The 16,100-nt window shown below is 43.1% G+C and overlaps 3 protein-coding genes across 3 annotated transcripts; 1 reads left to right on the plus strand and 2 right to left on the minus strand.

The window, feature by feature from the left end:
- Positions 1–868: 868 nt before the first annotated feature.
- Positions 869–1,587, minus strand: LOC113523643 (uncharacterized). The gene is made up of 2 exons (NM_001367002.1): positions 1,305–1,587; positions 869–1,097 (listed from the first exon to the last, which is right to left on the minus strand). The coding sequence occupies exons 1-2, from the start codon at positions 1,512–1,514 to the stop codon at positions 921–923; spliced, it is 387 nt and encodes a 128-aa protein (NP_001353931.1). The 5' UTR covers positions 1,515–1,587; the 3' UTR covers positions 869–920.
- LOC101027244 (uncharacterized) lies at positions 1,392–2,269 on the minus strand. The gene is made up of 2 exons (NM_001367001.1): positions 1,973–2,269; positions 1,392–1,891 (listed from the first exon to the last, which is right to left on the minus strand). The coding sequence occupies exons 1-2, from the start codon at positions 2,174–2,176 to the stop codon at positions 1,676–1,678; spliced, it is 420 nt and encodes a 139-aa protein (NP_001353930.1). The 5' UTR covers positions 2,177–2,269; the 3' UTR covers positions 1,392–1,675.
- A 394-nt stretch (positions 2,270–2,663) lies between these two features.
- On the plus strand, positions 2,664–15,901 carry LOC100382773 (uncharacterized). Its single transcript, XM_020539085.2, has 28 exons — positions 2,664–3,075; positions 4,427–4,516; positions 5,182–5,283; positions 5,371–5,547; positions 5,752–5,882; positions 5,982–6,060; positions 6,140–6,297; positions 6,374–6,449; positions 6,625–6,753; positions 6,838–6,982; positions 7,058–7,188; positions 7,446–7,598; positions 7,719–7,908; positions 8,826–8,965; positions 9,049–9,207; positions 9,314–9,619; positions 9,713–9,889; positions 10,122–10,205; positions 10,282–10,491; positions 10,595–10,684; positions 10,774–10,895; positions 10,992–11,147; positions 11,237–11,344; positions 11,420–11,480; positions 11,703–11,837; positions 15,134–15,221; positions 15,291–15,363; positions 15,511–15,901. Exons 1-28 carry the CDS (start codon positions 2,935–2,937, stop codon positions 15,629–15,631), a joined length of 3,732 nt encoding a protein of 1,243 aa, XP_020394674.1. The 5' UTR covers positions 2,664–2,934; the 3' UTR covers positions 15,632–15,901.
- Positions 15,902–16,100: the final 199 nt, after the last annotated feature.

Genomic DNA, 16,100 nt, shown 5'->3' on the forward strand with positions numbered 1-16,100 from the left:
ACCCTCTGGCAGGTCTCTGCGCCATTCCGCCTAGCATGGCAGCCAGGGGATACATGCCTCGTATGTGGTTCTTACTCTAGGGATGAAAACAAACGGAAAAATCTCTCACCCGTTTTCGCATCCACCCCGTTTATGTACCGCATTTTATCGTCGGAAACGGGATCAGGTCCGGAACAGATGGGAAGGAAACAGGAGCGGGATAAATGGAATTGCGAAAACGAACGAAAGCTCATAATTTAATACAAATAGAAATGGTATTGATGTTTGACTAGTGATTGATTGACATAACAATAACATAAAAAAGTAGATATAGAGAGGCAACATTTTATTGTTGTTTGGTTGCTAAATGTGTATATTTAGCTACATCCGCTGTTGTTTAAGACTTCTGATCACTTGTCATTGAAAAGAGTCTATAGTTACAATGACCAATTGTGCTATAATTTGTCACCTAAATACATGAGTCTTTAGTTTATATACTAATACATATTAGGCTTGTCACATATTTATCAAATACGAAATAAATACGTGTTCAATCCGGATAAAAACGGGATCCCGCAAAAAAAAGGACGGAATAAGCCCTCTCTCGTTTCCATATTTTTTTGTAAATACAAAAATAGTCAGATCAAATATAGAAAACGGTACGGATCAAAATGATATTTTATCAGTTCTTTTTCAACCCTATCTCACTCCGCTGAACCATCTTATTGCCATCCCTACACATGTGACACCACGAACCAACAACCTATTACTCTACTAGAATAAGACAGCGCCCTATCGGGCGCTATGCGATTCACATAAGCATGTGAAATTGTAATAAAAAAAATCACTCAAATAGCACCACAATAATTTTTCACAAAAAGAAGCATAAAACAAAACATCAAAGTGGCTGCAAAAGTCTCTTTATATAACAATCTCCTATGTTACATTTGCTTATGGTTTACATGTATGGTTACAGTGAACAAATGAACTGCTACATATAAAACCTGTATCAATTTGTGAACCTTAAAATATGTAAAGGAACATATAAAAATCTTGATACTGTAATAACTATCTAACCAGCGACGTCCCCTCAGAAGGATTGCTGCTCTTTCATGGATCTAATGTCATACAGTTGCAAAATGAATTAGCAAATGGACCAAAATCAATAATTTACTGGCATCAGAAAACAAACTTATCGATCATTTGATCATAAGGATGGATTGGGCCATCTCCATAGATAGTATAGAATCCTGGTTATAGAGTGCACACTGTAATCCGAAAATTCTTTGAAGAAGATAGAAAAATAAAAAGCACAAGCCACGTACCTTAATAATCTGATCCTTTGAGGCAGTCTGCACCCAGTTCCCATTTTGATTCCACTTCACACTACCATTCTTTGAATTTAGCCACGAATTAAGCAGAAATTGCAGCAGGATAAGCAGGTTTCGTAGGTGTAGGCAGTAGCGTGGGTATGGGATACCTTTTTTGGCTTGTGTAACCAGGAGGAGCTCTTGAGTAGCAGGTTGCCAGGCCATGGCTAGGCGTAGAAGAAGCTACAGGCTGCCTATGCTATGCCTGGCCGGAGCAGTGGCCACCACTGTCGTCGGATGAGGAGAAGAGGGTTCCAGTTGCGGTGTGGGTCACTTGGCCGAGGAGAAGAGGGTCCTCGGGCGGTTCTGGCTCCCACCTGTCCCCGTCAATCCGCAGTCAAGTCGGCAATCCCAGTCCATGCAAACACCGCTTCTTTCTCCTGCATGCGCGGTCTGCGGTGTGGCTGGCTAGTGGCTGCGGCTTCCATCCGTCGTCTCCGTCCATCCGTCCCTGGCCGACTGCCTGCCTGCTGGCTAGGGCCAATGCCACAGGGAGCAGGATCACCAGCGGCAGCCGACAGCGAGACGAGGCGAGTGCTATGCTGTCACAGCGATTAAAAGCAAAAACGTAAAGCGGCAGCAGGATGAGGAAAGCAGGGGAGAACCTGGAGACCGAGCGGTACCGCCCACTCCCAATCGCGCGGGGCCGTTTCCTCCCAGACCGCTGCGGCGTCGAAGCCGCAGCAGCAGCCTCCTCCTCCTCGGCCTCCGCGGCAGCCACCGTCGCCTCCATCTCGGTCGCGTGCTCGACCGCCTTCACCTGGAGAAACACAAGTTACACATATCAGCAGCACAAATACAGGAAGACGATGGAACAACGACTCCATGGGGGACCGCAATCAGCGGCGAGACGCGAGCGTGGCGGCGAGGTCGTGAGGAAAAGGCAGGGCACGATGGGAGGGAGGAAGCGAGGTCGAGAGGATGAGAGGGAAGTGGACAACAGGCAAGAGAGGAGACGCTCAGAGCTTGATTGAAGAAAAAATCGGGTCCGGCCTACGTGCCACACGCGGACAGGTGTTCGAGCAAGGGCCACGAGCTAAATCGCGAAAAGACAGAGGGCCTTTATGCAAAAACGCGACCACGAAACGCGGGGAGCGCTTCAAACAGCTTCAGGCTTTAATAACTCTGATTTTTTTTTGTCCGCAACAGTTTGCGTACGGGCCTGAAACCAGAGCATACCTAGAAACAGCCCAACATTTGGTGCGCATGCATGGGCTAACGCAAGACCGTACCCTATCAGCCAAAGTTAGCGAAAAAGCCCAGTCCAACTAAATGATACTCCATTTCATATTTTTCTGGCCTGAAACACCTTCAAATTCCGCAGCGCGAGGACGAAACCCTCGCACCGTTTCAGTTTTCCCTCCCAAACTTGCCCCAAATATCTAAATCCATCCTCCTTCGCAGGCGCTCCAACTTTCCCCTTCCCGGCAACCACCCTGTGCCTTCCTCGCTGCCTCGATTCCGCTTCTGTGCTCGGCTAGGGAGAGCGGCAGAGTATCAGGCGGGTGACCTCTATCTCGCCGGGGCGGGGCGGGGCGGTGACGCTCGCAATCCCTCGCTTGCTGCTGCATTTTCGAATACTGAGATGGCCATGGAGATGTCCCCGCGGCAGTCGCCTCCGCGGACGCCGCGTAGGGCGGCGAAGCCGCGACTGTTCATCAAGGAGATGGTCCTCCGCAACTTCAAGTCCTACGCAGGGGAGCAGCGCATCGGTCCTTTCCACAAGGTCTCCCCCCCCTCTCACTCACTCACTCACTCACTCACACACGCCCACTCGTGGGTGCTAACAATTTGTTTAGATTTAGAAATCCTACGAACGAAGTTCGCATTATTGTAATTCATTTACATCAGCATGTGCCTATCGAAACTTAATCTACTTGTGCACTATGTCATAGCTTCAATTTTGCTATTCTGCCCCACTCTCAATTTATGTCATTGTTCCCGATAAAGAAACGGCAAGATGGATGTTTATTTGTGGTTGCTAGTGGCGGTCAAGACTTGATCCGAGAAATCGCAGTGGAATTTCTGTAGCTATTATTGGGGCTTACATGTGAGTGTAGGTGTGGCTTTAATTCCAAACCCTAGGGTACAGTTCACACTGTAGAGTTGTCATTCTAACAACTTTGTTTTACTGGTACAATAGTTAACAGATATCACTTTCGACTGTGATACATAAACATACAACACAAATAGAATTTGTACTTGCAGAAGAGAGGTCTTCCATTCAGTTCTATATATTTTGTTATGATTATGCTTGCATATCTAAGGAAGTATCGATGTTACGGCCAAACTCATGGTTTAGCTTTCACTTGAGCAACTTCACCACATTTAGGAAAACAATCCCCTCTCCATAAAAGCTGTCATATAGGGGAATGATGTGAAAAAAATGCTCCAGAAGATCCCCTTTCTCAACCCCCCTTCCCTATGTTTTTTCTCAATCCCTCAAATAGAGGGGAGCAAGCAGCTTTTTTCCTCAACCCCCTTTCCTTCTTCAAATCTGGTGTGGAGTTGCTCTCCCATTTTATTAAAGCTATGCTCCTGCCTCCTAGAGTAACTGATCCTTCATCTCTGCAGAAAGTATTACAATTTATATAATAAAAGTATAACTGGATCTAAGCATAGATTGGAGCATGTTTGGGAGAGCTTCTTAGGGCTTTGGCTCCTTGCTATAGTATCTAAAAGAGCCAGAGCCAGAGTTGGTGAAGACTTTTTTCTGGCTTCACTGACTTCTAGTTCATTTTGTAAAGAGAGAGAAAATGGCCCCCTGATACAGTGCACATTTTCCCTAGTAGCCGGAGACATTTCGTGAGAAGCCCTCCTAAACGAGTCATTAGAAAAACATACCAGGATTTCTGAGGACACACTCTTCTCAATCTAATTTGAGAAAAACATAGTTATAATCAAACACAAACAAATAATAGTCCTTCAGGATACAGATATTACACACTAAGGTCGTGTAATAGTGCTCATGTTTAACAGATGGAAATAATTCCATTTTACCCCAAATGTATTATGTACCGATTGAACAACGATTAAAGACAAAACAATAGAAACATAATTTGTTATCTTGACTGCAGAGCTTCTCGGCTGTTGTTGGTCCAAATGGCAGTGGAAAGAGTAATGTCATTGACGCAATGCTTTTTGTGTTTGGGAAGCGTGCAAAGCAGGTTGGTATTGTTGCTTAATGTTGATTTTTTAGTGATTATCACTATATTCATTTAGTTCATTTCACCGGGAGATTTTATGTTATTTGTTCTATGTCAACAAATCATTCGATTTGTTTATAGCCTATCCAATGGTAGATTCTAGCATGTCACTCTAAGTTCCACAATAATTTAAAAGCCTGAGAGTAATATCCTGCCATTTAAGTTTGTAAACATATAAATTATCATCCTAAGTATTATGTGAAAGGATTATTCTAGAACCTAGCACATTGATGCTTCAATTGTATTAATCCTCTTGGTTTAGATAATAATCGTATTAATCCTATGGTTGCCAAGTAGTCTGTGTTTTGAAGTTGATACTTTAGAGTTCCTGTCTGCTAAATGTACTGTGCATACTAGTTTCTCGTTACTGTTACCTGTTTTCCCTTTGAACTTTACATGGACAATGCAATTTTCACAAATTCATTCGTACAAGTGATCAGATTCATTTTTTCCTTACCAATATCTCTGCTTTTAAAGAAAGTAAAAATAACGTTTGAGATACAAACCCCACTGGATTACCATTTCACAAGGAACATATACGGAAATAAAATTGATCCAATACATTGTTAGTCGCTATCATTACTTAGGATAATTTTGTATTTCTCTTGTTCTTCCATCAACTGCAGATGCGCCTAAACAAGGTCTCCGAGCTCATACACAATTCTTCCAATCATCAGAACCTAGACAGTGCTGGTGTTTCTGTTCATTTTCAAGAAATTATTGACATGGTATTGTTTGAAGCTTGGGTTGAGTTTTCGACATTTCTTATTTGTACTGCCAATAATCATTTTACTTTTTTCTGTGCCTGTAAGCAGGATGATGGGAACTACAGTGCTGTTGAGGGTAGTGACTTTGTCATCTCAAGGGTTGCTTTCCGTGACAACACTTCTAAATACTACATAAATGAGCGTGGAAGCAATTTTACTGAAGTAACTAAACTGCTGAAGGGCAAAGGAGTTGACCTTGATAATAACCGTTTTCTCATCCTCCAGGTTTTGTGTGTTCTTCACATATACACATGGATAAGACAAACAATTAAAGTGTAATTTGTAGGTTCTTGAGATTTGGTTCCATCACTTGCATCTCCACTTATCTCTCATAGCTTCTTTGTTTGAGCCTGCATGAATTTATTGTGCAGTTTCAATTATGTTTTCTACTTTTACAATTGCATAACTTCTGAAGTGGGCACTATACAGGGTGAGGTTGAGCAAATCTCCCTAATGAAACCAAAGGCTCAAGGTCCACATGATGAAGGTTTTCTAGAGTATCTTGAAGACATAATAGGGACAAACCAGTATGTTGAAAAAATTGAAGAAGCGTACAAGCAGTGAGTTTCTGACATAATTTTTAATGCATGCTGTTATAACTAGTGCTTTGTATATATTTAGCAACGATTTAGTTTCTTACCTTGTTATGGATCTGTTAGACTCGAATTGCTCAATGAAAAGAGAACAGCATCAGTGCAGATGCTAAAATTAGCTGAGAAAGAAAGAGACAGTTTAGAGGTGATCATCTAATTGTTTATGATTTCACTATTTGACCATTTAACAGTTAAGCACTATTAATGGAGTTATTTTTCTGTAGAGTGCAAAAAATGAGGCTGAAACATACATGCTGAAGGAACTTTTGCTTCTGAAATGGCAAGAAAAGGCAACGAAGCTGGCTTCTGATGATGCTATCTCACGTGTTAATCAGTGTCAGGAGAATGTGGCAGACCTGGAAAAGAATCTTGCCGCTGAAAGGTTATTTGTTACAGATGGACAGTGTCCCCCCTCCCATTTACATGTTTTCTGAGTAAGCATATTCACTATTATACAGGGAGAAGATACACCAGAATTCACAAACTCTGAAGGAAATGGAGGCTATTTACAGTAAACATGTCAAAAGGCAAGAGGTATTGTTTCAACTTACCATATCTGTAACCTAATCAATCATTGAATTGAAGTCATTTATTTCCTATATTTGAAGGTTAGAAAACTCGTTATTTTCTATCACAAGGTTATTGCGAATGGGCCTTTTACAGTCAACTAATAGCGCCCTACTTTTATTTGCTTCTTTTATGTCTTTAGGACCTTGAAAATAACATGAAGAGCTGCAAAGACCAGTTTAAAGAGTTTGAGAGGAAAGACGTAAAATACAGGGAAGATCTAAAGCATCTTAAGCAGAACATCAAGAAGCTGGATGACAAAGCTGAAAAGGTAATACTGAAACGGTTTCAATTGTAACATTGAAATTAAAGTTGAAGCAAGACTGGCTATTGTTTCACCTACAATCTAACACAGGATACATCAAAACGTGATGAAAAAACAAAAGAGATGGAGGAGTCATCCAATCTCATTCCACAGCTGGAGGCAGAAATACCCAAATTGCAAAAGCGACTTAATGAAGAAGAGAAAGTCTTAGAGCAGATCAAAGCATCCTCTCGAGGTGATGTTAGCTTTTACTATCCATGTTCACCGAATCATTCTCTGATAACTGAACTTTATTCTTCTGTAATTACAGAAGAAACTGAGAGGTTTCGTGCTGAACTTACTCAAGTAAGAACTGAGCTTGAACCATGGGAAAATCAAATTATTGAACATAAAGGAAGGTTGGATGTTGCATCTGCGGAGAAAAAGTTAATGAAACAAAAGGTAGACTTTTTGGGAAACAAGAAGACTGCTGTCAAGTACTTCAATTCACTTTGAGTCCTTTAGATGGAGATATATGATGCACTGATCACAAGCAAAATATCTTCAATTCTTTATGTGCGATAGCTTACCATGCCTGACACTGACACTGCAAGCTTTGTATAATTAAATCTACTTATCCATTTAGTTTATTTGATAAACATTAATTTGATTTTTTTCAAACTTGTCAATTACGTTTGAAACTAGTTCCCTGATTTCAGCATGATGGAGCACAAGCAGAGTTAACTGATGCACAAAATCAGATGGAAAGTATAAAGGAGAAAGTTAAAACAAAGGATTCATACATTGTGGGGCTTCAAGAAAAAATAGAGAAGCATTTGAATGAAGCATCTGAAGCTCGCAAAATCGAACAGGTAAATTACTTCCAGCTTAATTTGAACAAAACCCATGCACTGGGTTCCCTTAAGTTTAGTCATTACTTACGTGCAGTATGCTGAGTCTCCTGAATGTATTGCTTGCAAAATTTGTTGCAGGAATGCCAAAAGCAGGAGGATTCACTGATCCCTCTGGAACAAGCAGCAAGGCAGAAAGTTGCAGAGATGAAAACCACTAGGGATTCTGAGAAGAACCAAAGTACTGCTCTGAAGGCAATTTTGCAAGCCAAGGAATCAAATGAAATACAAGGGATTTATGGCAGGCTTGGTGATCTTGGTGCAATTGATGGTAAGATATACTCCCTTTGCCCACAAAATCAAATATGTCCTGTGATATGTGTTGCCTAACTGTTATGTCTTCGGCAGCACATATTAAAGCCATGTTTGAATGCACTAGAGCTAATAGTTAGTTGCTAAAATTAGTTGAAGACATCCAAAGTTCCAAACAGTCTAGCTAATCGTTTAACTATTAACTATTTTTTAGCAAATTAGCTAATATTTAGCTAGATATTTATTAGCTAGCTAATTTCACTAGCTATTTTTTAGTCAACTAACTATTAGCTCTAGTTCATTCAAACACCCCTATGTTTAATAGGTGGATCTAACGGTTATAAACTGTTATGAATAATTTTTCTATATATAGTAATTTCGGTAACACTGAACTTCTCAAACAAGGAGAATATGGTACGAACTTAGCAAACTCGGCCAGGCTGATAGCCAAACCTGGTCAGGTTAGGAACCATAGTGGCAAAGCAGGCCAGGCCGTTCATCAAAGGCTAGGTCGTCAAGGTTGACTAGGCGGCCCCCAGAAGCTGACTAAGCCGACTTCGTGTTGCCAGTGCGGCTACAATGTCTGGCCCCCGAAACCTGGACTGGCCGACTTTCAAACTTACCTGACGGCCATTACAGCAGTAAGCCAGTAACCACACCAATAATCTAACAGACACAACACAAAGTCTAACAAGGACAAATACCTGCACTTTGTTTTGACCATGCCAAAACGGATTAGTATTTATGTAGTTTAATTCTTCCATTTTAGTATGTTCCGTTAGGGAGATTTTGTTTGTAAAGCCATGGCCACCAATATCTAAGCAATTGTTGTATCTGCTAGAATCCGCGAATGTCATTATGCAATCATACAGAGTTGATTGAAAGCTTGTATGAAGCATTTGTGGATCTTAATTTTTTAGAAACTCTGGTCTGCAGCAAAATATGACGTGGCCATATCAACATCAGCTTCATCTGGGCTTAATTATATTGTGGTTGAAACAATAAATTCGGCGCAAGCTTGTATTGAGTTGTTACGTAGAAGGAACCGTGAGGAAACTGTAACTTGTTTAATCCTGGTAACACTTTTTTTTTCTGTGCTTATTTGTTTTCATTTTTTTACCTGTTAATTTCATTTTGTAATTGGAACCTTATGTTACAGGAAAAACAAACACACCTCCTTCACAAAATTAAGGAGAAAGTAAAAACACCTGAAGGAGTTCCACGCCTTTTTGATCTAGTAAAGGTTAAAGATGAGAAGCTGAAGTTAGCCTTCTTCCATGTCTTGGGGAATACTGTTGTTGCAAATGATCTTGATCAGGTTGATCCTTGATTTGTTTGGTCTTAAACTTTTTCCTACTAACGTAGTTGCTTGTAGTTGTAATTTGTGCTGTGATTAATGGTATCTCAGCACCTGTCTTTGTCAGGCTTCACGAATTGCATACACTGCAGCAAAGGAGTTCCGTCGGGTAGTTACCCTCGGCGGTGAATTATTTGAGAAGTCTGGTACCATGAGTGGTGGCGGTAAAAGGGTACAACGAGGCATGATGGGAACAGCCATCCGAGAAAGCTTTTCAGAAGAGGCTATTAAAAATGCTGAAAATGAACTAACCAAGCTTGTTGATGAACTCAACAAGTTGCGTGAAAAAATGAATAATGCTAAAAAACAATATCGATCCATGGAAGATGCTAAATCCCGTCTTGAAATGGAATTGGCAAAAGCTAAAAAGGAGGTATTTAGACAGGAGTGTTCTGCCTGCCTTTAAGTCGGTTGTTTCTTATGCCTTGGTCTGACTACTGTTTTACCATTTTCTTTCTCGAAATAGGTTGAGAGTATGAATGCACAATATATTTACAATGAAAAGCGACTAGATTCTCTGAAAACCGCTTCACAACCTAAAGCTGACGAGCTTCGCAGAATGCAAGAGCTGGATGGCATCATATCTAGTGAGCAAGCTGAACTAGAGAGGCTCACAAAGTGTTCCAGCAAACTTAAAGATCAGGCAAGTGCCTATAGACAGTCTCGTTTCCATTTCCAGGTCATATTTATCTAGTCTTTTTCCCAACCATTTCCATTCACTTTGCTTTAGTGTGGTCACATGATAAAAGGGGCCAACTCTACAAATTCAACACTCTTCTGTTTCAAATATTTTTGTATGCATCTCCTTATATTTTTAGCATTGCTGCTAACAGAATCTTGCTTTGCCACCTTAACCTATTTGTAATGTATACCAGGCTTCGGAACTTCAACAAAAAGTTGAAAATGCTGGAGGGAAGAAGCTGAAGGACCAGAAGACAAAAGTTGGCAACATCCAATCTGTAAGCATGCAACCTTTTGCTTCTATTGCTTTCGTTTTTTATGGTAATCTGTTTTATAGTTTTATGGTAATGTCAGGAACTTGACAAAACAAGTTCAGAAATCAACAGACACAAAGTCAACGTAACTTCAGGTGAGAAGTTGGTGAAAAGGTTAACCAAGGGCATTGAGGAGTCCAAGAAAGATAGAGAAAAACTTTCTGCTGAAACAGAGAAGATGATGTCTATGTTCAAAGAGATTGAGAAGAAAGCGTTTGTTGTTCAGGAAGAGTATAAGAAAACACAGGAGGTATATGTTCTGTCGCATTGCACTTCTGGCTGCCCCCCCCCCCCCCCCCCCCCAAATCTATTTGCACTTTCTGATGAGTGTTTCTTTATTTGTTTTTACTTAGATGATAGACAACCATAAAGTTGAGCTTGACAAAACTAAGGAAGAATACACCAAACTAAAAAAAGCAATGGATGAACTGAGAGCCACAGAGGTATGTAATTTGGATCCTGTTAAGTAGTGCTGCCATAATTCTGCTGTATTGTTTCTTTCCACAACCTTGTGTGTTTGGCCATAAAACAGGTTGACGCTGAGTACAAATTGCAAGATACAAAAAAACTTGCCAAGGAGTGGGAAATGAAGGTGAAAACATTCAAGAAAAGGCTTGATGAAATTCAGATAAATGTTGTTAAACACATGGATCAGTATGTTTAAATGTTCCAATTTTTTCTGTAACTTCGTGACTTATATGTTTTCTGTGGTTTCTTCTGATGTTAGTATGCATTATTTTGTTTTTTCAGAATCCAAAAGGATGCTGTTGATCCTGATAAACTCAAAGCGACTCTAGGTGATGAGCAACTAAATGATACATATGACATGAAAAGGGCAATGGAGATGGTAGCATTGTTAGAGGCCCAGATTAAAGATTTGAACCCAAATCTGGATTCCATAGCAGAGTATGAATGCATGAGATAAATTCTACTAAATGACACGTATGATAACATTTTTGTATCAATGATTTCATTATTTCTCCTGATTGAACCAGGTACCGCACAAAGGCTTGCTTGTACGGTGAGCGTGTTGATGAGTTAAATGCTACCACTCAAGAACGTGATGATCTTAAAAAGTTGTACGATGGGTTAAGGAAGAGAAGGTATGTCTTTGTAATTAACTTTAGTAGTTATGTTGGCCTGTTTTCATCTCTTACCTGCATTGTATTTTATTTCAGGCTAGATGAATTCATGGCTGGATTCAACATAATATCTTTGAAACTGAAGGAGATGTACCAGGTACTGAATACATACAACATCCTGTAGTGTAGCACCTTTTGGTTTACTTGATGTACAGACACAAACCAGATGACAAAAGTTTGACATAGGAAGAAAATGAAATTAAGCTTTGCTCAACCCTTATTGCAACAATGTTTGTGCTAACTTGGTTCTATCTTCTGGTCATGTGACTGTTGCACTTCTTCAAATGAGTTTTTATATTAACTAACGATATTGTTTCAGATGATTACTCTTGGAGGTGATGCTGAACTGGAACTTGTTGATTCCTTGGACCCATTTTCAGAAGGTGTTGTTTTCAGTGTGAGGCCCCCAAAGAAAAGCTGGAAAAATATTGCCAATTTATCTGGTGGTGAGAAGGTATGTTCCATCCATGTAGTGTTGTGTTATTGTCTATTTAATGGCCAAGGATGTTACCCTTGAAGTTATTGCCTGAATTTCTGTTTTCACATGATTTTACAATTCCATGGTTAGTCAACTTGATACATAAGTTTGTTTTGGTTGTTTGTTAGACTGTGTGTGAATGTGTATGGGCCGACACCATCGTTGGGTTACCGTCCCATTAGGGTTAGGGTTGAGTCTATATATTGTACCCCATCTATTATTGTATCAATACAACACTTCACTATTCTACATGGTATCAAATTAGAGTTTTCTTCCTCCCACATCCCAGCCGCCATCCTCCTCAAACATCCACGTCCGCCAGCCTAGGCCTCACCGTCGCCCCGGGAGGCTCATCCCTCCCTCCCGGGGCGACTCCCTTCCTGGCCGCCGCCACCCAGCCGGCGGGCTCAATCCCCGCGCGAGCCGCAGGCGGCGCATGCCGGCGCCAACTCGTCCCGTGTCATGCCGCTGCTCATGGCCCCACCACACGTCCCGGCGTCCGCGCCCGCCGCGCTTACCGAGTCGTCGAGCGAGGAGCTGCGCGGCCACGCGCCCGCGCCGCCGCTGCCCTACGCGCAGGTGGTGGCCCAAGCGGGGTCGGCCTCCAGGCGGGGTCCCACCGTCGGCCGCTAAGGCTCATGTCCCCTGCTCTTGCTCCTGCCTTCGGGGCGCGACGCCTTCCCCTCTCCCTTCCTCCTCCTCCCCCACTGCTCGGCATCCTCCACCACACGCGCAAGGTGCCCTCCCCGGTGCGGCGCCAAAACGCAGGTGGGGCCTCGTCGGCTTCCCGCGGCTGCGACGGGCCGGAGCAGCCAGCATCGCGGCCGGGCTGTGATCTGGGGCCACGTCGCATTGCTGACTGCCTGCGGCCGGGCTCGCGTGCACAGTTCCTACCGGTGGCGACCATTGCATCAGCGAGTCCTTCCTCGGAGAAAGCCGCAGCTATAAGTCCTGCTGCTCCCACGGAGCCACACGGCTGTGAGGACGGTGCACAACGACCTAGGCAACGCAGATCTCAGTCTGGGTGGTGCGCCCACGGCTCCCCTCCTCGCGGCCTCACACCCCCACCCCAGATCAGCGCTGCCTGAATCTGCGCCGCCGCCGCCGCGTCCAGAGCTGGTCGTCGCTACCGGTCCTCATGTTGGTCGTTCGCTCCGCTGCCTCTCTGGTTGTGGGGGCCTCCTTCCCCTCGGCCGCTCTCGCCCTTGCACGCCGTCCTCACCAGTGCCAGCCACCTCTTCCCCGCCATGGATACCCTGCGCTCATCTCCCCTGTGTCGGCATCTTCGCCCGTGCAGCCCCTTGTCATCGCGCTAGCCACCTCCTAATTGCTCGCGCTGACGCCCCAACAGCGCCTCCCACTTCGAGCTTCTCCCGTCACTGGTGCTGTCAACACCCCTTGCCAGGTCCGGCGCAGGCCCCTGCCTGGCTGGACCCGCCTCGCCGCCCACCCCCTTCATCGCCTTCGCTGGATCTGTCGCTGCCGCGGTCTTCCCGGCCGGATCCACGTTGCTGCGACCTTTTCGGCTTGATCCGCCGTCCCTTTGGCTGGATCACGTCTTCCCGGCTGGATCCGTCGTTGTCGTGGCCTTCCTGGCCGGATCTGCCGTTTCCCCCATCTATTCTGCCGCGGGCGCGGACACCATGACCGACGCAGACGCGTGCGCTGCTGTCGGCCTCCCTGGCGGGGCTCGTTGACGCCCGGATGATCAAAGAAGCAGGAAGGTCGCCCTGCCGATCGTTGACGCTCGAACGTCGACCCCTCCCGAAGATCAGGCTTCTGCTGCGCGTCTCCCGACCGCGACCACCTCGACTTCGGTACCTCGGCATCTAGGGGCTATCGTCTTCTTGGAGCACACACCGGTCTCTACTCCAGTCGCAACATTCGCACCATCACGACGCTGCGACTGCGGGGGGATTTCAACCCGTCGGCTCCTACCTTCGGCCTCTCTTCTAGTCTCATCGTGTGTGGTGCCCCCGTTGCGACTGCGGAGGGATGTTAGACTGTGTGTGAATGTGTATGGGCCGACACCACTGTTGGGCTACCGGCCCATTAGGGTTATGGTTGAGTCTATATATTGTACCCCATCTATTATCAATACAACACTTCACTATTCTACATTGTTTATGAAAATGAATTCTGTAAATATTTTAATGAGAATCCTTTACTATGCTGTAAAATATCAGAAATATTGTCAACATATTTACAGATCTGTGCCGTTTCTTTGCGGTAAAGGCACTATCAGATATAAGCTAATAAACATCATCATTGCTACAGCCAGGAGCCTAGAAGGAATATTAGTATGCAATTTGATGTTGATCTGTGCTTGAGTAATTCCCATTTTGGGATAAAGTAAGCCATAATTATTATCGGTAAATACTACCAGTCTACCAGACATGATCTAAATTGGGATTGACTGACACTTAAAATGGCCGTACCATTCCTTTTTAGATAATGGAAACATTTGGCTTCATCCTCAGACGAATTAGCAACTTATTTGAACCAATTGACTGGACTGAGTTTAACATAACAAAACCATCTCAAAACTCAATTCTTGTCTAGAAATAAAAGGCCATGTGAAGGTGCGAAAAAACACTGCATACCTGCATTCTCTAAGTCGTGGCACATGCCCTGAAGTGTATAAGTGGATTGCCACCTTTTCCCAATAGCTTAAGCGTTCGGGTTGAACTGGTGCGTCCACTCTAACATGCCCAAAACTATCTTTATATTAGAAATAACATTGTGCATAAAAGTAGAGACTGTTTATTACTTAATTATAGGAGATTCACTACCTGTACTAAGCTATTTTGCATACAATACATCAGCTAGATGAATGTCACCTGCAACAGGCAAGGCTATGCCCAGATGTTGAACATCCCATCTCTGATTGTTTTGCCAGCACTGATGACTGCCTTGCGGTTGCGGACAGTTATTCATGTTAGCTGGATGTGATTCGAATTTGTATGCACACTTGATTTAGTGTATAAAAGTTCCTTTGCAGGTACTCTTTGCATTCCATTGCTTCTTTTGGAAGAACAAATTACCTTTTAATTTAGCATTTAATATGTTGTGTTGATGGGTTGGCTGATCCCTGTTGCTTTCCAAACTCGTTAATTTTGTTTTAGTTACATAGATTACTTGAAAACTGTAATACCAATATCTGCTATCCAAACTCCTTGCCTTGCGTTTTAGCTACATGGATCACTTCAAAATTGTAAAACCAATGCCTATCTGGAATACTTACAAGTGCTGACGAGCCTTTCGTCTTGCAGACACTTAGTTCACTGGCTTTGGTGTTTGCTCTTCACCACTATAAACCTACTCCTTTATATGTTATGGATGAGATTGATGCTGCGTTGGGTAAGTCTCGAGACCCATTTTTTTAAATAATGTCTGATTTCAAGAGATTGATGCATTTATCCCTTATAGACTTTAAGAACGTATCAATTGTGGGACACTATGTGAAAGATAGGACCAAAGATGCGCAATTCATCATTATAAGGTATTACTATCAGCTCAGATGCAATAATATTTTCTTTGCCTATACTTCACACCATCTCTAGAAAGGTGTGGTACTAGTACAAAGAAGCATCCATATCTGAGATGGCCATGGGCCATGGCTCATGTAAACTCACGTGTTATTTTGCAGTCTGAGGAACAACATGTTTGAACTAGCCGACAGGTTGGTTGGTATTTACAAGACGGACAATTGCACCAAGAGCATAACGATCAACCCAGGAAGCTTTGCCGAGAGCATGAAAGTAGTGTAGCGTGCTCACCATGGATCCTTCCGCTAAATGTAACCTCCCTAGTGTCCTAAGCGAAACTAACCACTCTGGTGTCCTTCAGCTAAATGTAACCGTTGTAGTGTCCTCGTGGAACCGAGGTTCCTCGGGCATTGTGTTTGCCGTGCACTCTACAAAGCAGTATGCTATGATTAAGTCTGGCTTGACACATTGGTATTTCACTTAGAAGCGGATAGACACTTTTCGGTTGTTTGGGAGCAATAGAATTGGAGAGGATTGAGGGGTTAAAATTCATTCCTGTTTATGTTTTCAAATATTTGTTAGTGGCTAGTTTATTTTTAAACTAAAATACGATAAATAAAAAAGAAGTGCGAGTACATTAGAATAGGCATGTGAGGGGGTGGGTGGGAGGAGGAAGTTACTGCACTTCATGGATCTTAACCTTCTGTAACCTTGGGTCAAATAGCCATCACTACAACTCCGCCATGGAACC

Source organism: Zea mays, chromosome 6, assembly GCF_902167145.1.
Source record: "Zea mays cultivar B73 chromosome 6, Zm-B73-REFERENCE-NAM-5.0, whole genome shotgun sequence".
Classification (NCBI taxonomy): Eukaryota; Viridiplantae; Streptophyta; class Magnoliopsida; order Poales; family Poaceae; genus Zea; species Zea mays.

Bases quoted from the DNA above. Each gene is read 5' to 3' on its own strand.
- LOC101027244 (NM_001367001.1), bottom strand. From the start codon at position 2,176: ATGGAGTCGTTGTTCCATCGTCTTCCTGTATTTGTGCTGCTGATATGT. The intron at 1,892-1,972 runs GTACCGCTCGGT...TCGCTGTGACAG, and splicing joins CGCGCGATTGGGAGTGGGCG to CATAGCACTCGCCTCGTCTC.
- LOC100382773 (XM_020539085.2), top strand. From the start codon at position 2,935: ATGGCCATGGAGATGTCCCCGCGGCAGTCGCCTCCGCGGACGCCGCGT. The intron at 7,599-7,718 runs GTAAATTACTTC...AATTTGTTGCAG, and splicing joins AAGCTCGCAAAATCGAACAG to GAATGCCAAAAGCAGGAGGA. The intron at 9,620-9,712 runs GTATTTAGACAG...TTCTCGAAATAG, and splicing joins TGGCAAAAGCTAAAAAGGAG to GTTGAGAGTATGAATGCACA.
- LOC113523643 (NM_001367002.1), bottom strand. From the start codon at position 1,514: ATGGCCTGGCAACCTGCTACTCAAGAGCTCCTCCTGGTTACACAAGCC. The intron at 1,098-1,304 runs GTACGTGGCTTG...GTATGACATTAG, and splicing joins CAAAGGATCAGATTATTAAG to ATCCATGAAAGAGCAGCAAT.